The following is a 20,320-nucleotide window of genomic DNA, read 5'->3' on the forward strand; positions in this document are numbered from 1 at the left end:
TTCTCCCTCTTCTCCTGTCCTTCATGACTGGAAATGTGCCCTCCCCGTGTCAGATTCCTGGGTTAGGGCCCCAAGAGGAAGATGAAGCGAGCAATCGGCTCTGAGTAGAAAGCAAGAATCACTCAGGAGTGTGTTGTAATGTCTTTCAGTTAACCCCATCATGGCTCTTTATGGAGTCGACCATATTCATCAGGGTGTTTTTTTTCCTGTGGCCTAAATAAAACATTTGTCATGTGGACTCTGTATCCTATCTCCCTGGTTCTCCAGCTCAAAGGATTCCTTTTACAGCTTTGTGAAATTCCCAGCAAGTGTTTGGACTTGCCTTTGCATGGAACTGCCATATTGACTCCATGTTGACCCCAGCTGAGATGAAAAGCTTGGAATACATGTACAGATCCAGTCAGCATGGTTGGTGGGGTATCTGCTTCCTTCTCCAGGTTCTTGTTTGAACTCAGAATTGATGGGAAGCAACTAGTACTTGGAGTGATGCCCTGTTATTGCCTGACTGGGTCAGGCATAGCCAACATGGAGGAAGAGAATTCTCAGATCCAGGAAAGCTTATGTGATAATAAATTTGCTAAATTTATAATGCCACAAGGCTTTCTGTTTTGTGGAATGGAAGTATGCTTACCAGCAACCACACTGGCCTTTCCCTGCAGAAAATGCCAGAAAGTTGGGTTCTTCCCAACTAGGCAGGCATGTGGACATGGGTGTTAGGAAAATATTGTGTTGGGACTGTCCACCCGGCACTCTAGTGGATTTCCAATACTTTGTGCCTACTCCATGTCAATACTGGATTTGTTGTTTGACTCTGGAGTTGTCTTTCAGGACTAAGTAAATCATGATAACATGTATCCAGTTCAAATGTGCTCGTTCTCCACATGAAGCTGGTGTCCAGTTAGCTCCTGCTTCTCTCTTCCCTTGCTAGGGTGCAATGAGCTCTCCCCTTCCTATCCTTGGTGCTTGGCAGGGGACTCTGGGCACAGGCCTATTCCTTTGCACTTTCTTTCTGTTCTTGGGTTTCCAAGCTCCATGATTTTTGTATGTTTTGTTTCTTTAACTTGCTTCAAGCTGCTCATGTGCCTGCCCTCCTCGACCCACCCCCTTGCACCCTCCCCTTCCTTCCCTTACTCCTGTTTTCACTTGTAAATTCTTTCTGTATCACATAACTATATGATGTTGAGTTGCTGTTTGTATGATTTTTCTCTTCAGTTACATCTTTATTATATTTTTAGGGCCCAGGGATCATCCTGATATTGTTGATTCATTTATGCAACTCCTGGCACAGGTGTGTTTTAGTTTCTTATTCATTCACTTTCTGTTCTCTCTCTTTCTCTTTTTTAATTCAATTTAAACCTATTTTTAGCTTTCTGTTGACAACGTTTTTTCCTTTTAGTTGAATATCGAGTTTCTCCATCTGTTTCCGTGGAAGTTGAAAACAAAACATTCTCCTTTTTCATAGGTGTGAGTTTGCCCTTTCCATTCCCCAAGGGGCAATACCTAGTGATGCAACAAGGCTTGTAGGTTGGGTTTGTTTTCAAGTCATGTGGTGTGGCCTTGCCCAGGAGGGGGCTGCTGAAAAATTGGTAAATGTAGTTCAAGAGTTATGGCAGCAGCATTCCAGTCCTGGTATAGATCTGTGTGCTTTTCTGAAGTGACTCTGACTTCTTTACAAATGCTGGCAAGTCCATAGTTTCTGTTTATTAGGTAGGAGTGATGTATTCAGTAACTTGGTGGATCTGGGAGGGGCAGCTGATCTAATGGGCAAGGATAGCAGATGAGCCTTGTCTCCCGTGTTTGACCCCCAAACCCTTCTGCACTCCAGCATTTCTGCCAAGGCTTCCTGTGTCTGGTGTTTTGTTTTTCCCCCCAGATTGTGCTTCTTCCATAGAGCTCTGTCTCTAATGCTGTAATGACATCATGCACAGGGCAGGGCAAAGCAGTGGTGGTGGAATACAAACAGAGGCTGGTGGGTATCATTCCCTGGAGTAAGTGAAGGATGAAGCACCCCCAGCAAGTGGATTAGAATGAGCAATCCCTAGACTGAAAATAAGCTGCAGCACTAAGAACTGATGGAGCAGAATGGGGTGGGATCTTATATATTGATCTCCTGACTGTAATAAGATGCTCTCTCGTTGGCTCTGGTTTATTGTTGCCTAATGGGGTTTCTGTATACTGTGATGGGGGAAGTATCTGAGTGCTTAGCTCCCCCTTGTGGCAGTTAATACAGATGCAAATATGGGAGGCAATGTTTCTAATAGGTAAAGGTAAAGAGACCCCTGACCATCAGCTAATACTCACACTTCTATTCAGTAACACAGTAACAAACTTCCAGAAAATTCTGAAATTTGACAACAGCAAATCGCAAAATTAAAATGCCACCCTTTAGAGTTCTTATTCTTGTTTTGTCATCATGTTAAGGGGATGTCAGCTATCAATGTACAGTTAAATATCAAATACTGAAATCAGTTATAATTATATAGGTGGAACCCTATGGTGGATCCATGTTCTCAGGAAAGGGTTGGAACAATCTCATCCTAGGAGGGGGGGGTAGGGAGTAGCTTTAGCCAGATGAAGGAAAAGGAGTTGGAATGGTAGATGTGAAGAGAGGGACTAGGAGAAGCCCCTGGGGCATCCAGACACAGTTGAAAGCCCCACAGTAGCTCATGCAGTTCGACATGGAACAACTTGGGACCCCAGATCTTCTGACTGACTGCATCCAGACGAGACCTAATCATCAGCCAATATTCATCCTGAAGAATTAAAAAATGCAGCACCGTGTCTGGGACAGTGGGTGTCATAGTTTGGCTCATGCTGGAAATTAAAGCAGTAGTGTTTCAGTGGACTCAAAACAACGCTATTAATACTTTTTTATATTGTATGTCTTCCTCTCTTGCATATATACACACATACACACACACTTTCCTCCCTTGGTTGAATAAATATTGTTTGTTTGCCTCCATAAAATTTGAGAGAAGCTCAAATTAGAAGTTGCCTGGGATTGGGCTGATTTAGCTACTAGTGCCCAGTATGTTTTGTTCACCACTTTTTTTGGAGATGTGAAAGCTGGTGGTCTGGAGACACTGTACTCTGCATCTTGGTGTCACTGGCATTCTTATTCTTATGTCGCTTATTCTACTTCATCTGTGAGCCTAAGTCCCATTGCACTTTTGCTATCTCTCAGCATTCACATTAAAATTTAACACACACCCCAAAAGAGGAGAGAGAGGCAGCTGATATACTGGTTATTCCCCATATTGTCATTAGCACTTTCATTATTTCTTTGAGTAAAAAAATAAAATACTACCTCCTGGTCCACCAGTCCCACAAAACAGCTTACAATAAGATACAATAAAATTCTGAAGCAATATTCGAAACACTTGTAACTAAAAGATTAATTACAGTAGTCCAGCATTTGAAACTCTTCATCTTCCAACTGCCTTGCTAAGAATATGTTTGGGCCATGCACCAAAATGCATCTTAGCAGACTCTCTAGAGAGACACTTCCAAGGGCAGGCTGCCATCACCCAAAGAGTCATGCTCTTTGTGGCTACCAGTCTACATACACCTGTAGTACTTGGAGCAAGAACTCAACTAAAACAAAAGAGGCAGAGTGGATTTATATGGGAGAATATGACCCTTGAGGTAACATGGTTCCAAACTATGCATGGTTCTGGATTCTGTATGAGGCAAAGAGGACTGGGTTGCATTTGAAAGTGCAACTTCTGCAGTCTGCCATTTTCCTATAATTTGCTGACGGTGTCCCATTGGCAGAATGTCACCTATACCCTTCTCTCCTGGAGTAAGCCTAAATTGGCAATGCCCTAGAAGACTTCTGTTAACATTTGCTATGTTTAACTTGCCCAACTGGTGGCCCATGTCCAGGCTCGTTCTGTCCCAACAACCAAGTTAAAAGACACTGGATATAGGAATATTTGAGAAGTCTGAAATCCTAGGGGAATGTTCTCCCCTCACGCTTAGTGTGGAGACAATCAGTAGGAAAATTCTTCACAGCATCAGCATCAGGCATGCACTTTCTTTGAAGCCATCTAGTGAGACTCGAATACAGGCCTAGCAGAAGGGTCAGTTTGCTAAAATGAGAAGACCATTGAGTATGTAACAACACTGCTTGTCCATTCAAGTGGACTGGTACATTGTGAAACATAAATGTTGTGTCTGTGTGCAGAATAATGCAAGAATATATACCATTTTCCTTTCTTTGTTCAAAAATCAAATCATCTTGATTTGCAAGTATTGCCCCACTAATGCCTATATTATCCCTAAATCAAAAGACCAGCAGCCTAGGCTTAAATATACATTTGAGCTTTCCTGAAATTGTGTGTATTGCCTTGTAGAAGAAAAAAAGAAGTGAAGAGGAAAGGGAGATGCAAAAGAATGATCTTTTGTGAAACAATTTTAATTGCTTAAAATGTCAGAACACTAGAGTCATTCCTCTAGCATAGGTGTTTACATGAAAATTTTAAATATGTTCTTAGAGGTCCTAGTTTTAGCGCACCCCCATAAGGTTGCTTTGATACAAAGGTAGTTGTTGAGAGACAAAGGGTTAGTGTCAAGTCATGAGCATATTGTGAGCTAGCACTGAGTTTCCTTTAACTGGTTGTCATTATGTGGTATATTGGCTAAATTGTTTATGGAGACCTGTATAGGTATTAATATAATTTATTCTGCATGGTTTAATTTGCTTCACTTTGGATATGAGCAAATGTTTCAGTAATGGAATACAAAGATTTGTGGGCTCAGACATTTGATTTAATTGGCCTTTTTATCTATTTCTATACTGATGGCTCACAATGCACTGTGTACTAAGCAAATCTGTTTCCACTTAGTTGGCTGTAACACATTGTGGGAGGAATTCAACATAGCACTATGGCAATCATTCTGTCAAAGCAAGCGCTTCATCTTGCCATATGGAATGATGCCCCTCTCTTCCTCCTGCAGGCTGTTTTGGGGGGGCCTCCTGGCCCTTCTCCAGCCAATTTGGGTGCAGGGAGAGGGAAGAGGGGAAGCCCCATTGCGCTAGTTCTGCTAGTGGGGCTCATTAGTTGAAACTGGCCGTCAATATGTAAAAATGTACTTGGAGGGATGCAAACAAACGAAACATTCTTTACTAGGGTGATGGAATAAAAATTATTTTTAAAACTTTAGAGTATTAGCAGTATTCCATAGCAGTTTTAACAGTAGCATTTGCAATACAAGAGCCATTGAAAACTCTGCAGATTAGCACCAGGCAGATATTTACCATTGCATGACAGAAAGGGACATAACGTTGGATCATAGGAAGGTGCCTTACACCAGGTCAAACCATTGGTCCATCTAGCTCAGTATTGTCTACACTGACTGGTAGTGGCTCTGCCAGGTTTCAGGCAGGGGACATCCCTAGCCCTACCTGCAGATGTCGGAAATTGTACCTGAGAGCTTCAGTGTGCAAGGCAGATGCTCTGCCACTGAATTACAGCACTTCCCTTAACTCTCTTTGCTCCTTCCACCTGGGTGATGAACAAGTGGACAATCAAGGTGTGTAGAGTGGAAACTGAGAATGCAAAGCTTTGGAAGCTAGTCATTGCAGTGATTGGTATCCAGTTGCAGGTACAACAAGCAATACTTCTGCAGCCCCGGAAGATCGTGCTTCATTGACAAAGCACATACTTCACATAGCTATATGGGAGTATAAGTTGTTTAGGGCCCTGTTTGTTAATAGGTCTCACCTTGTTTTGCGAATGCCATGGTGGAGCAGATGTTTAGGTCATTCAACAGTGGGGACTGCTGTCCAAGGTGCTGAATTGGATAGGCTCGCAAAATTCTTGCCTGTGCTTGCTGTCTATGGTGCTGAAATAAGCTGCCAGGCAGCAATATTTATATTAAGTCACAAGTAAAATCAGCCTTTTTGTAGTTTAACAGGAATACTGAAACTAGATGAGCCCCCTTTCCTGACGGTCCATATCTGGATTTCTTCATTTGTAGCAAAGTAGGAATCCTAGTAGGTTGTTTCTAGGTAATGTTTCAATTACATGTGTCTTCAGAGGCTCTTAATTACCTGGAGTCCTTGATGCCCTTGACTTCAGAAGTGTCCTACTTATGTTCTTTCCCTTCCTGCCATATCTGACTTACTGTGCACCATGGCTGATGGCCAGGTAAGTGCACATGGGGGTCTTGGCCAGGGAGCTATTCTGTGGCACTTTTTTGCCCCGGTTTGCCAGAGCTGTGTTTATTGTCTGTGTATGTGTGTGTACCTTGCAGGCACTCAAACGGAAACCTGACCTGTTCCTGTGTAGCAGCCTGGATGTCAAAGCAGTATTCCATTGTGGTGAGTAGGCAGGCCCCGTAAGACTAAGCTATCAAAAAATTGAGCTCCCTTGATGCAGTTGGGAAAGCTGATTTAGCCAAATGAGGCAGTGTTTCTTAAAGGTTCAGATATATGACAACAGCCTGCATGTTTGATGTAGAAACACCCCTCCAATCAGACCAGCTGAAGCTCCATGTAAAGTCCTTATGCTTGCAGAAGGGAAGGCTCCTTTCCTTCCTGCTCCTGTGGAAAGCTTTGAATTGTGTTAGCTGAGTCCTGAAGTGTTGCTTTCCCTCTAGGTGTGATCTCCTTGAAGTTCCCTGAAGCACCAACTGTCAAAGCTGCCTGTGGCTTTTTTGTGAGTGTTTTGCTTTTGCTAGATCTGCCATTGGCCAATGGTACAGGCAAAGTTGCGTTTGGGCCAAGTGGCTTGGAAGCACTTGTGCTGGGACAGGATGGAGAAGCACCCAGAACTGGTGAGAGGGAGCCTCCTCCAAATTCCAGAAAGGAGCTTCTCCTTTCATAAGTTGCCATTTGGGCCTTTTTATTTTCTTTTGCAGTTGGGATTTTTTGTATGGAGGCATTTTCTCCTAACTGTATATGCCTCCACTCTGTTTGGACATGTATACAGGCATGTGCTTGTCTCCTACATGGAACTGGAGACAGATGGCTATATATCTGAGTTCTAGCAATACAGTTTGCATCAATTCCTTCTCACTGTTTCTTACAGACTGAGTTATTGCCACGTTGTGGGGAGATTCCACCGGTGGGACAAGTGGTACATGAGAATGGCAAAATGCTGCTGCAGGCTGTGCTTGAGGTAAGGAGTGGGGCTTTTCAAGCTAAGTCAGGGACAATTAGAAGGAATAACTGGAAGGAGCCATGTTCACAGATAAGCTGCACTTATTCCAGTATGTTTTATTAATTCAGCTCCCTTCTAACCAGAATATCCCTGTATGATTTGCAGCCTGATCTAGTATTTCGTGTCTTACTTGGAAGCGTGTTCCACTAGGTTCAGTGGTGCTTACTCCCAAGCAAGTGTGCCACCTTGGCCACTTCCTTTTTAAAAACACTTCCTTGATGCAATCTGCTGGAGCCTTCTTAGGTTTGTAATGTAATGCTCCCTCCTGCAGTGCAGTCTCCTGGGAGGATTATTGTCCGGTGTTAACTGGATTTGCTCCATCTGCAGGGTATAGGTGGCCAAGCCGCACGCAACTTGATGGATCACTTTGCTGAGATCCTCTTTGCTCTCAACAAGCACTGCTTCAGTTACTTGAGTGTCTGGATCAAGGAAGTGATGCAGCAGGATGGTTTTCCATCAGCCCGTGTCAGCCCTGAACAAAAGGAAATCTTCAGCCAACAAATTCTCAGGTGAACTTTCTCTTGAAGACTTTTCTGGAAGACTGAGTTGGGGAAGATGTATAAGCGGGTTTCTTGGCTCTTCAGCTTTCTATCTGTGCCCCCAAATTGTCATGAATGATCATGATAGATACTGAGCATTTCCCCAGGTTCAACTGTTCTCCCCAGAATCATCTACAATAAAGAGCTTGTTTATTTTTTTATTTTTTAGTTAATTAATTAAGATGTTCAGAAAGGTTCAAGGTATTTATATAAAGTAGAGGTAAATAGAAAAGTGTAGCACGGAAACTAAACATGAACTTGAGTTTTTATCCTTGTAGAGACATGCTACCTATCTTGGTGTTGCTTTGGTTTCTCCTTTAAGCCCTGCTACTCCATGTAAAGACCCATGAATTCACCAGCATTTAATAATTATTATAACAGGAACATAAGCAGAGCCTGCTGTATCGGGCCATTGGCCTGTTCTGGCAGGCTCTTCTTGTATTCTTATGGCTGGAAGAGCAGGATTCACTAGATTAATCCAGACACCGATGAACTGAGATGCACTGGTGAATGATAATTTGCAGAACAGGAACATGAGTTATTTGAAAGAGGATGTCTTAATGGAGGGCAGCAATGATTATAGTAGCTGTGCGGAGCACGTCTGCAGTGCCCAGCTCTCAGTGCTGGGGATTCCATGGGTTTGGCACTGGGTGGTGCCCTTGTGTATGGGAACATCCGACTCAGCTCTAGCTGTATTTTTAAGTGACTCATTCACCATTCTTATATATCAGCCTTTCATCGTTCTTGTTCTGTGTTAGCAGAGAGCGAGTGAACAAACGGCGTGTGAAGGAGATGGTAAAGGAGTTCACGCTGCTGTGCCGAGGACTACATGGTACCGAATACACAGCAGACTACTGAGGGGCCATGTAGCAAAACAGGAGCATGAACAGATCTGCTGGCTACCTGCCACTGCCTAACGCTGCTATTGAACCAGCTCATAGGACGATAACTGCAACTAACCTGCTGAGGCTGCTCCTCTCAAGAATGAGCTGTTTGTCCATCCCTCCTGCATGTTCAGAGGCAGCAGGCTACAAGGACTTGGAGCACAGGCTGGAGCTGAGGAGATTTCCTCCCCCTGCTAGACTGGTGCAATGATTGCCCCTTGTTTTCCCGGCACACTCCTGTAGACATATCTGTGGTATTGTCTGTTCCTAAAGAGTCTGCCTTTGCCCTGCATGAGGCAGCTTGTGTCTGACTGAAGTGGAAGGCCCTGCAGCCTTGAATTATATTAAGGCTATTTCTAAGCTGTGGTGTTTGGTGAATTGGGGGAAGAGACGTAACTTCTGGACAATATTGGGCAGGGGAGGGTAAAAAGCTGTAGCAGCTGCAGTTGCACTTATAGCTGCCCTAGCCTAACGGGTAATAAAGAAGAGTATGATGTCATTTTGGACAAAGAAGAAATCCAAATTCTGCAACAAAGTATTGGAAAGAATCAAAGTTAGCTTCTCAGAAGGAAGCATACCTGCCAGCCTTTGCATTTATTGGTGTGCTGGCAAAGTTGCATAACCAGTTCAAATTTTCTTTTTGCAGGCAACAATCTATAGGAGCATCCCGTGGAAGGCATATTATCATACTAGCCTGTAATATGAATGATAGTTTCTAGGTTCATTTAAAAGGATTGCAGCCACCTTTATGTGCTCTGATGAAAAATGTCCCTGGTTGCTTCTGCAGCTGAAGATCAAGATGTAACAATGGATCTGAGGGTGTGCTACTGTTTATGGTGGAATGATGGAAGAGGAGCAAATCATTTTCATATGGGGGATTGTTGGTATTGCAGGTTTGGAGACTAACCAAGTTGAGCAAATGTGCAATTCAGAATGACTCCAGGGCCCTTTTCAGTCTTACCTCCCCATACAACACGAGTAGGTTCCTAACCTGAGACTTGCTGTAATGTTTCCTAACCCTCGGTAGTGAAGCTCAGTTTACATAAGAGCAGGTTGGGATGGCTTGAACCTTAGTCAATCCTTTCTATTTAACAAGAGCTTACCAAAGTAACCATTGAACCATCTAAATAACAATAGCAGATACCAGTGTGGTAAAGTACTGGAGCAGAAGTTCTCAAACACTTGCAGGCTCCATTGAGGTGGTTTGTGGAGTGGTCACAAGTATCTGTACTTGGCCCTGCACTTTATATTTTCTGATGATAGAGATGGACTTCACAGAACGTTGCTCACAAAAAAACAGGCATATCCATCGCATTAGAAATAAAAGACTGCAGTTATTTAGAGTATGAGTTATAAAACAAAAAAGTAGCTGGCTGAGACCTGCACCATCCACAGCATTTTCCAAGTGGTCCATGAAAAAATGGTTTGGGAACTGCTGTACTAGAGGTTTATGTAGACATCAGCTGGAGCTTCTGCATTTCCAAGGCAAAACATGTTCTTGGGGAAGAATATGCTTATGGGACAACAGAAGCTGAAACAAAACCAGGCATCTTAAGTAAATGCAAAAAGTAGCATACTGACAATGCACTGTTCTAGGTCAAGTCTTGAAAAGTGAATAGGGTATACCGTATTTTTTTCCAAGTAAGGGTTGTTCCAGTTCAGGCAGATGAAGTACTTTGAATCTGGAAACAAGATAAGCATTTTGTGTAATCCTGGCTTGTTAAGTAACTGCTTTCACTGGTTAAAAAAGTCAAATTATATCAGAAATCTTCACATCAAATGTGGACTTAATGTTTAGCTAATCAGTGCAACCAAGTAGTTTATGTGTTTTGATCAGAAATTGGGAGTAGTGATCTGTAATTAAGCCACCAAGCCATCTTATAGATTACTTATCTTGAATAGATGTGAAACCTTCACAATGCATATGGAAAGAACAAAGTACAGTTGGCTATATTAGGGAAAAAGCAGTACTCTGGTATTTCTATAGCAGTGGCCATGATTACACCCCGGTAAAGAGAAGTATCTACATTAATGCACAAAACAAGCAGTACTTGGCAGAGAATGTGCCTTCTAGGTTTGGGCATGTGGTACCTTGCTGCACCTTCTCTCTTTCCATTGATTTCAGTGTTTCTGTCTGGTGTTCTTTGCACTGAAACATTCCTTTAAAAAGTAGCATTTTGAGGCTGTGTGCTGTACCTTTCAGTTATTTATTTGAAGCTCTTACTTCCATGCTGCTTATCTAAGCACTCCACACTTTGCCTTATTAGGAAAGGTATTGATCACTGGTGTGGTCATGGGCTGCTACAGGGCTTAGCATATGATGTTGCTGCTTTCCGGAACCTGATACCTATGCAACTGCTGCCCAGGACCTTGACTGATGAGCTTGCATTGCACACAGCACTTGACCCACGTCTTCATAGGTGGTATAAGTAGAGTAGAAGGTACAAGCAAGAGACTGTAAGAGGCCATGGAACTGAATCTTACTTTGCAGCATGGAGCAAAAAGCAACATAATCATTACTAGCTTGTGCAAAAGACTGCCTGTTATACCTTTCTTGTGCTTTTTTTTTGGGGGGGGGGTCTGGTATGGCATGGCATGGCAGTTGGAGAATGGAATGTGTAGGTGATGTTCTGAAAATAGTGTTCAGAGGAAACAAACTTACGGAGATTAGGAGCAGTGCTCATGTCTAAACATGGCTTCTCCAGTTATGTTGCATTTTGTAGTATGGTTTATGGAGTTGCATACTTCCTTGGTTATTCAGTATTGTTTGCCCCACTCCTGTCTATCTTAGCCTTTCTGTCTATAACTTTTAAGCTATTGCTATGCGGTGGTCTCTTTCTTCACTTTTTGGACCATGTGTGAAGGGTAGAGGTGTGTGACTTTTCTCCACAGCGGGTGGCTGTGTAAAACAGGTATATGTGGTGCCCTCCTAATTATGATGGGCTACCATTACACCTAATGGCTATGTTGGCTGAGGCTTGTGGGAATTGTAGTTCAACAACATCTGAAGGGCCAATGGTTAGCCACCCTGGTGTAAAATAACTCACCTGGCTGCTTCTAGGGCCTTGGCCTGCTACAGTATGCCCCTCTCACTTCAGCAAACTATTATAACAGCAGCAGAAGGTGAGCGGGAGCACCAGGAAAGCAGCTATGACACGGTATAAGCAGTGTTAGAAACAGAAATATGAAAGCTAGGAGCTAAATGGCAGCTTAAACTTGGGGTATGGGCGCAACAATGGAATGTCTAGGCACACTTTTTTGTAACAAGAATGCAAAGCTGAAAATGAATGAACTGCAGCTAAAATATGTTCATTTTTCACATGGTCTCTCCTTCCGCTGCTCACCCACTAATATTCTTGAGGGTCTCTTCTCCAGTCTTCAGAGAGTAGCTGGAAGTGGAGAGGCAGAAAAAGGTCCTTTCCTTCCACTCTGCAGTTTTAATCTGAAATCTTAGGCGCAGTACTGCACCCAGAGGTCAGAAGCTACTTGTGCTAACAGAATTCCCTGTTGCAAAATGTGCCTAGAACAATGGGAGTTTTGAACACTGGGTATAAGCTAGTCTTACTTCTCTGTACTACCCTGTGCTAATTTATGCTGTGCTCATTTCTGGAGGTTCCCATTCTACCAGTTACTATCTCTCCCTCTCCCACTCCCATTACTTTTCTTTTTTGCTGGTATGTATCACAAGCCCCCACCCCAGGGATCATACATACGCAGCCAGATACTAAGAGCATTGGCCAGATGGGCTGTAATGTGCATAGCATACAGTGGCCCTCCTATTATCTGATAAACAATTATGAAGTTGATTTGGGTGTATTAATGCTTCAGAAAAGTTGCCCAAATAAGGAGAAAGGAAGGATGCCAATGGATTTAAAATAGAACTTTATTTGGCATAGCAAGGTCTACAAGTAGTGTTTAAAAATGTTTTTTTTATTGGCAAATTATTCTAAGTCTTAAAAATGTTACTAGCTTTAACTGAAGTAGGTTCTTGACTTAAGGGATGTATATATCCCTTATCCGGTACATCTTGTACCTTGTGCTCAATGCTGTTTTGATTCCTGATTGGATGGCAGATGTTTACACAACACAGTGCCAGCTGTGTTATATTTTTCTTCTCTATTAGGATATGGAATGATGTTTCTCCTCTCTGTTTGATAGGCAGTGCCATATAGTCATGTTCAACCGAAATAACTTTGAGCATTATATCGGATGGTACACATCTAAGGATGTCAGTGACTTATGCTTGTGGGTCGGAAATGACGAGTGGATAAACATACCCTATCCTGCTACTGGGAGGAAAGATGCTAGTACAAAACTCTTTCGCTAACACAGATCAACAGCCACCCCTTTCTTCATTCTGTGCTTTTAAACTCCAAAGAGCAGCAAAATATGTAACCTCCAGCTGAGCAGACAATGCATATTTTGTAGGAGTATAACTGTATGGAGAACTATTGGATTCCATTTCTACTTGTTTCTATAGGATGCCATTGCCTCTCGTGTTCTTGTGTGCTTCCCATAGGTGTAGGTATGTGGTTGCCCACTGTGGGAAACAGGATCCTAGACAAGATGGGCCTTTGGTTTAATGCGGCAAGGCTGTTCTTATTTTTTTACTACATTTGTATCCTGCCTTTCCTCTAAAGAGATATCAAGGAGATATATATACTTCTCCCCATTTTACCTTCAACCCACCTTACAGGGTTGTAGTGAGTTGAGTAGCCCAAAATCACCCAGTGAGCTTCATGGCTGAGTGGGCATATGAACCCTAGTCTCCAAAGTCCTGTTCAGCACTCTACCCACTATACTGGCTCTTTATCATAGGATTCTTATGCCCCAGCTATTCAAAGCCTGGTTCTTGCTTCTGAATCCTAAAATTCAGTTCCTCATGCTATCAGCAAATCTAACTCCTCGAGGATACAAAATCCTAGCCTCAATAGGAAAACTTTTCCCAACTTCTAGTTACACCTTTAACACTGGATGGTGTGGATTAGCTCAAGGTTCAACCAGAGTATAGAAACCTGCCCTCCTTCCTCAATCGCACTCTTATCTGCTTTTCCCATGTATGAGAATATGGCAGAGGTTGAGCCTGGGCATGTAGGGGCACAATTGGCTTCCAAGAGTGCCCTAAGTTATAGCTAACTATAACTTCCACTTGCCAGTGGAAGCTGGATAAATGGGGATCTGTGGTATAATTTCACATGTGAATTAAGCTGCAGTGCTACATACCCCTGTTCCCCCAACAGAACCCCAAGTCTACTGTGCTGCTACTCTTAGCCCAGGGCTGCTTTATGTGCACAGATAAACACCAGCACAATTGAGAGTACAGTGAGAAGAATAGGTTTACTTAGCTTCTTAACATAAAAAACACCATTTGGCAGAACTACTGTATTGTAGATGTCAGCCTGTTAGAATATTGATCTATCCATCCACCAAGAGGAATGTCCAGGCCAGGGAAAGTGATATTCCTTGCCTTATACATGTGTCTAGTTATGGATAGGAGGAAGAAGGTTGTGATAAAAACCATGTTTGGTTATCTCATCTAGATGCAGAAAGGGAAGGCAACTTTTTCTCAGCATGGCCCGGCTGGTACTGTCATCCAGAAGGCTCATCTTCATATGCAATGGCAATTCCCCGTCGTCCAGCCACGGCTTTTGTGACTGCTGACTGCCCCAGCTGCTGCTCCAGCCCCCGCCAGCTTCGTGACTCCAAAAATGAGGCTAAGACACACAAAAAATCAATCAAACAAAAACAAAACAGAAGAACAATGATCATAGCATAAATGATTTCCCCAAGCTGAATTCCAGACACCACTCTGGAAGAGAACAGAGCTTACAGTATATTCAAGATTATGGATGAAAGAGCCCATGGGGCCCACTGCCCCACTCATTACTGCAACAGTAAATGGAGGAAGGCGACTAGGCTGCTAATTGCTATTCTGACACTAGCATAAACCTTTGAAACATTCACCACATAACAGACTTCAAAACAGCCATTTTCATCTCCCAAGAACAACCATTAGTCACAAGAAAGGTCCTAACAGATGAGATTTGCCACCATTTGTGTGGACCGTTAACATAATCTGTTCCCGACCCCTCAGACACATACCTGCTGGGCTACTCTCAGCCATATGCATATGGCTGCGGCAGGTCACAGAAGTGCCAGAGCTTGGCTCTGGGTCCGGTGCTGTATAAAGACAAGTTGAGCGTAGCTCGCCGGTGATGAGTGAAATGCTGGGTTCACTGTCAGCCTCTGAAACCTTGTCTGGGAAAGGGGTGTGTTCACATGCTCCTGCAGGCAACAGCAAGGGAAAGAGTAATAGCTAAGCTTGGCCCATCCAGAATCATGCCCTGCTTTTATCCACCTAAGGATGATCAAGAGGTGCAGAATTAGCACATGGAAAACAGCAGTGGGTGAGGTTGGCATTGCTCGCCTGGCTTCCCAACATGCTGCTTGTTACTGAGAGGTTGGGGAACTTGGTAAGGGCATAGCTACTCTGATGCTTCCTTTCCTGCACCTATACCACACTGAGCTCCCCACTGCCTTGCCCTTTCCCCTCTTGGTCACTGGCAGCAATGCATGGCATGGGGAAGCCAGGTGAGCAACATCAGCCCCACTGGCCACTGCAAGGTGCAACTCTTATTTGACCATTTCATATGGCAAATGTGGAGAGGACTATGGGAGGTACGCATAGCCCAATTATATCTGCTTGCACAATGGAACTTCCCCATTTCCTCCTTCCCCAAATCAGCTCTGAAGGGTTAGGGGAACCCCTAGAATAGATTCAGGGCAAGAGGAGGGGGGAGTTTCATTGCGCAAGTGAAAGTCTTTGCACTGACAGGACATGTTACTATTTTGGATACAACCCTATGTATTTGAATTATCCCCAATGTAGAAATTGTTCCCTGCCGCTGGTCTGTCTTTGTGTGGGTGTAGGGAACTTTATGGTCATTGCTGCTGCAGCAGACTATGCCTTCAGGGCAGGCCCAAGAGCATTGGTAGAGCTGTGCAGCTTTTATGAGTCTGAAATTGCAATTCATCGTGAGACTCAAGTTATCATTATAATAAAGCAACTTTCAAACCCTTATGCCTGCAGAAAGAATTTTGGAAGTGTGTGACCAAACATAATTTCCAGAGTCTGGTGTGAAAGGAGCTCACTGGTTTTGCCTCTACTCATTTCTCCAGTTACGAAGCCTAGTATTACCTGGTAGGAGGTGACGGAAATCTGTGACATAGCTGCCTGTCCAGGTCCGTGCTGGATTGCATGCCATCTCCAGCTCGTAGGGTGTGACCACAGGCCGGTAGAAGTCAGCTGAATCAAGCAAAGAGTTCTGTGGGCAGGCTACCAACACAAAAATGTCCACCTCTGGAAAGTTTGCCAGCTTTGCAGGGTTGGGTTTACCCACAGCCAAGGTATAGGCCCGTTTGCCTGCCCGCTGAATGATGCCACGCAGATGCTCCAGAACAGACAAGTAGTCTGCCACACCAAGAGTGCCCACCACAATGCCCACTACTTGGGCATCCCGTGCCCGCTCCACTAGATAGAGGCGTCGCCTCAGGGCCCGGTTCACATCCAATGTTTCCCGTCGGCCTTGTCCTGTCTGAGGATTAAAGGAGCTGAAGGGACACCGGTTCCAGCTCAGCATGAAGTTGGTGAGTTCTGGGCCTTCACAACCCACATAGAACATGGCGTAGTTGTCAAGACCATGCTGACTGTCCACTACAAAGTGCCGCCCAAATTTCTTCACCAGCCCGGGAACTGGCTGAAGTTCCTTGTTATCCAGTTGAGAGAAAACTACATTGGGATAAATGGGGTGCAGCAGAGCGGCCAGGTTATCTGAGGGGAAGAGAAATGAAAAGTCATTCAGTTTAGAGACCATAACTGTCACATACGCCTCACTGTTCCAAATACTCAGCAGGCCTCTTCCATGGACAGGGAAGGGCCCTTGTGCTAGACACTAGGTTTAAAGCTGTGATGGGGAACTCCTATCAGCCTCATGCAGCATAGCCAGTGGTCAGGGATGATGAGATTTCTAGTCCAACAACATCTGGAGAGCAATAGGTTCCCCATCCCTGATTTAAAGGATGTAAACAGAGGGGAGTTAACTGAAAGTGAATATTACAAGGAAAGATTACTTCTGTGGCCCTTTAAAAGAGAACCCCTCCAGCCACCAAATCAGAAATATAAATTGGAACATTCACAGGAGTATTGTTTTGAATTTTCTCACTTTCATAGAATCACAAAACATATAAAAGCCTCTTTGGCAGGTATCTGTGCATTAACTGACCACATTCCTAGTTCATTCAAACTACAAAGGAGTAAACACTAATTAATTTATGTGGTTTTGCCTTTGAACATTAGCATGCAGGTCTATTAGCTTTGCTCTGAAGAATGTTATTGTTGAGGAAACTGCAAACTAGTAACCTAGTGGCAATTGAGGTGGGGAGCACGGAGAGAAATAGGCATTTCCTGGTTAATCCAGCCCTGAGGATAGTAGAGAGGGTTAAAAGCTGAGACTGAGTAACATTGGAAGGCAGCTAAGACATAAAGGGCAGGACTGGCAGGGAGAGCACTGTTTGAGGTTAGAGGATGCCCACTGTAGCTTTTTCCCATCCTGGCCTGATGTACCTCTTGAATACCACCCACCACCCACATTGTGATCCCCATGGTCTCACCAAGAGAATGAAAATAGGCCACTTCACTCAGCACAACCACATGAGCTAGAGGGTCTGGATGCAGCTCCCGGAAGACTTCTGTGCAGCGCGCCACGTCTAGTTGTTTGCGGCCAAACACATGAAGCACGGGCAGCTTGCGGCAGGGACTCAAGCAGGCAGGGCCGTAGTGCACCACAGCCTCAGCGCCCACGTGCTCTGCTGCCACTTCATCCACGCAACAGCTAAAGAAAAGCAACAGCATTAGCTATGGAGGGCAGCATTCCTCAAAACACCTACCACCTCTATCACACAGAAAAATGCTTCCTTTGTAGTTACCATTGTAGAGACTGGATTTCCCCTGTCACTAGCTCACTCAGCATGCAAGGAGCCCCAGGCCTGACAGCAGATGGGAAAAATACTCTGTTACCAACACCCAAAATGCAGGAACTGGGGAGCAACTAATGATCCCAAAGTCCTACTCTCTTGTCATAAATAGTACCCCCACCCCAGCTGAGGCAGTCAAGAGACTGCTGAACATCCAGAGGCTGACATATTACTACAGAACCCCTTGAAAATGCAAGCCTGCAGTATAGTCCTATGCATGTTCTCAGCACTAAGTTCCATGTTTTCAATGAGGCTTACTCCCAAGTGTCTATAGGACTACGGCCTGAGCTTCTATCATGTGTTTATGTGGAAGGAGGTTCCTGCTGTGACCTCACCTGCCGTATGATGTGTCCCCCAGAATGTACATTTTGGCACCAGTTGCTGCTTCCATCTTGCTAGCAAGGCTTGCTGAATCTGGCAAGAGTTCATCGGGAAACTGAAGAGCAACCTACAAAACAAACCCAAGATAATTATTCAGTACATGTCCATTGTACACAGCTAGCAGTACTGTGGGTTTCCTGGGGAATTAGGCTTTGAAGAAAAAGGTCCCATCCACATGGACAGGATTTTTTCTTGTAAGTCTAATTGCCATGGGGGGAGGGGTTTGAAGGGTGAGGGTGGCAGCACTGGGGAGAGGGTTAATTTACCCCCCCCCCCAATCTGCATTGTGACTCCCTCAAAAACCTACATACTGAGCGAAATGAATTTCCTCTAAGCTTAATTGCAGCAGGGAAGGGCAAAGAGCAAAAGCAAAAAAAGGAGGAAGAATGGGTGGGGAGAGAGAATAGAATGGATGGACATACATGTGTAAGCAGTGATGTGGGTTTGCCAGTCAATTCTGAACTGGAACAAAATCCTTTGAAAATTAGGATAGTGTGAACAGGGCAATATGTGATGCCCTAGAACACTGGCCTTCAACAGGTGTACTTGGACCCACTGGTGCGTCACGGCCTGATCCAAGATGGGTCACAACAGGAGCATAACCACCATGCAAATATATGATAAAAGATTAAGAAATAGTTTTCCATATGTATGTTGGGGTTAAAAGTGGGTCCTGGGTCTGAAAAGGTTGAAGAATACCTGCCTTAGAGAAGGGTCTAATTTGGTATTTTTATTTTACTTGTATTTAGCAAACAAGAGCTAAAAACTTGAAACTGCCAAGTTTGCCTAATGCTGTATTTGCAACTAGCATCCATTCATTGTTGATCGTGACCTTATGAAACATATTTTTTCCTTGTAGAAAAATAAAGCACCAGAAAGTCCACCTCACATCACTGGTGAAAAGGAAAAGGTGGGGGGAGAAGAGATGTACCCCAGCTCTCCCATCGCTGGCATGTTCCCCCTGGGAGATATGGCCCTTGGGGAGGATTCCACATCTCTGCCTTAAATACTGTAGTGTGTGAGCTGCTTCTACATATTTATTTGTTTGACATACTTGGAAAACAAAACTTTTTAAAAGTCCCCCATATTTAGTGCCCCAATACTTGATTATTTGGGGCGGGGATGTCCACTAACTCTAGGGGAAGAACTGACATTCATGCCTGTAGCTTTCTGGCAAAAGGGCAAACTACTGTCTCACCTTAGTGAAGCCATTATCAGATACAAATGCAGCTGCTCTCTCCAGTTCATAGAACTCTTCCAGCCTGGTGGTTGGGGGACGTCCACTTGCTTCTGCAGGAATCACGGCCCGCTGCATAACTTCAGCACCATCACTGCTGAATGCTGTTGCCATGGTGGCCTATATCCAAACTAAAGTACAAAAATACAAGGTGATGCTCGTCCGCATAGCAATATCCCACTACTAGCAAGATGCTGGATGAGAATGGTCGTGAGCGTCAGTTCTCCAAGGTCACATTTACAGGATCATATTCTATATTAATCAGTAGGGAACCGACATAGCTAAAACCCTTTGTATCCATGCTTCTAATCACTAACACTGATTAGAATGCCTCCTTCATTCAGAAACATGCACTGAAATGGGGTTGCAGAGACACAAGAAAATGGCACTGAAGCGGCTTGGGAAACAGAAGAACTCAGGAAGGCTCCTTACACAAAGACAGACCACCGGTCTCTCTAGTTCAGGGATAGGCAAACTCGGCCCTCCAGAAGTTTTGAGACTACAATTCCCATCATCCCTGACCACTGGTCTTGTTAGCTAGGGATGATAGTTGTTGTAGTCCCAAAACATTTGGAGGGCCGAGTTTGCCTATGCCTGCTCTAGTTCCATGTTGTCAAGAGGACTGACTGGCATTTCGGGCAGAAGCATTTCTCAACCTTACCTGGAACTGCCAGGAATTGAATCTGGAACCCCTTTGCACGCAAAACAATTGTATCCCCCCGCCCGCCATAAGAAACATTAACTACTGTGCCCCATTACTGCCACTCTACTCACCTAGAGGACCCCCCAACATCCACCACATGGCCACCAATACACTTCCTGGGTGGAGTTAAAGGCACCCAATGAGAACGCCACGCTCCTTTCCCTATCGGAATGCGTCTTTTTTCTATCGCTTCGCTTCTCTTTCTCTCTCCTACGTCATTAGCGGGAAGCTTTGCAGCCAATAAAAGATCCCGACACAGCAAGGCCCTCGGAAAGTAGAAGAAACGGGAAGCCTATCAGCGCGCTGCATTGTGGGGGTTGGAGTTTCGCCTTCCTCCCATCCGACCAATCATCCCAGCCGGCGAGAGGCGTCAGATA

General features: G+C 44.2%; 2 protein-coding genes across 7 annotated transcripts in view; one reads left to right on the top strand and one right to left on the bottom strand.

Moving 5' to 3' along the window:
• Positions 1–9,106, top strand: part of IPO13 (importin 13) — a 42,265-nt gene extending 33,159 nt beyond the window's left edge. For 2 of the 4 annotated variants that reach the window (XM_081916218.1, XM_081916219.1), the window contains exons 15-20: positions 1,236–1,288; positions 6,259–6,325; positions 6,604–6,662; positions 7,035–7,124; positions 7,494–7,675; positions 8,464–9,106. In XM_081916218.1, coding sequence (XP_081772344.1) covers positions 1,236–1,288; positions 6,259–6,325; positions 6,604–6,662; positions 7,035–7,124; positions 7,494–7,675; positions 8,464–8,563 — 551 coding nt within the window. In that variant the 3' untranslated portion in view covers positions 8,564–9,106. The remainder of the gene's footprint in view (positions 1–1,235; positions 1,289–6,258; positions 6,326–6,603; positions 6,663–7,034; positions 7,125–7,493; positions 7,676–8,463) is intronic. The other 2 variants (XM_081916221.1, XM_081916220.1) reach the window with 1 other exon arrangement.
• Positions 9,107–11,172: 2,066 nt separating this feature from the next.
• On the bottom strand, positions 11,173–20,209 carry DPH2 (diphthamide biosynthesis 2). Of its 3 annotated transcripts, none has more exons than XM_081916222.1 (7): positions 20,015–20,205; positions 19,202–19,371; positions 17,958–18,070; positions 17,260–17,480; positions 15,788–16,420; positions 14,692–14,874; positions 11,173–14,303 (listed from the first exon to the last, which is right to left on the bottom strand). In XM_081916222.1, the coding sequence occupies exons 2-7, from the start codon at positions 19,352–19,354 to the stop codon at positions 14,179–14,181; spliced, it is 1,428 nt and encodes a 475-aa protein (XP_081772348.1). In that variant the 5' UTR covers positions 19,355–19,371; positions 20,015–20,205; the 3' UTR covers positions 11,173–14,178. The 3 variants fall into 3 exon arrangements, with proteins under 3 accessions (XP_081772348.1, XP_081772349.1, XP_081772350.1); XM_081916223.1 differs by lacking the exon at positions 20,015–20,205 and adding an exon at positions 19,902–19,924; XM_081916224.1 differs by lacking the exon at positions 11,173–14,303 and having other exon boundaries at positions 14,362–14,874; positions 20,015–20,209.
• Between the last annotated feature and the right edge of the window lie 111 nt (positions 20,210–20,320).

Source organism: Podarcis melisellensis, assembly GCF_964234715.1.
Source record: "Podarcis melisellensis genome assembly, chromosome: 6".
Taxonomy (NCBI): domain Eukaryota; kingdom Metazoa; phylum Chordata; class Lepidosauria; order Squamata; family Lacertidae; genus Podarcis; species Podarcis melisellensis.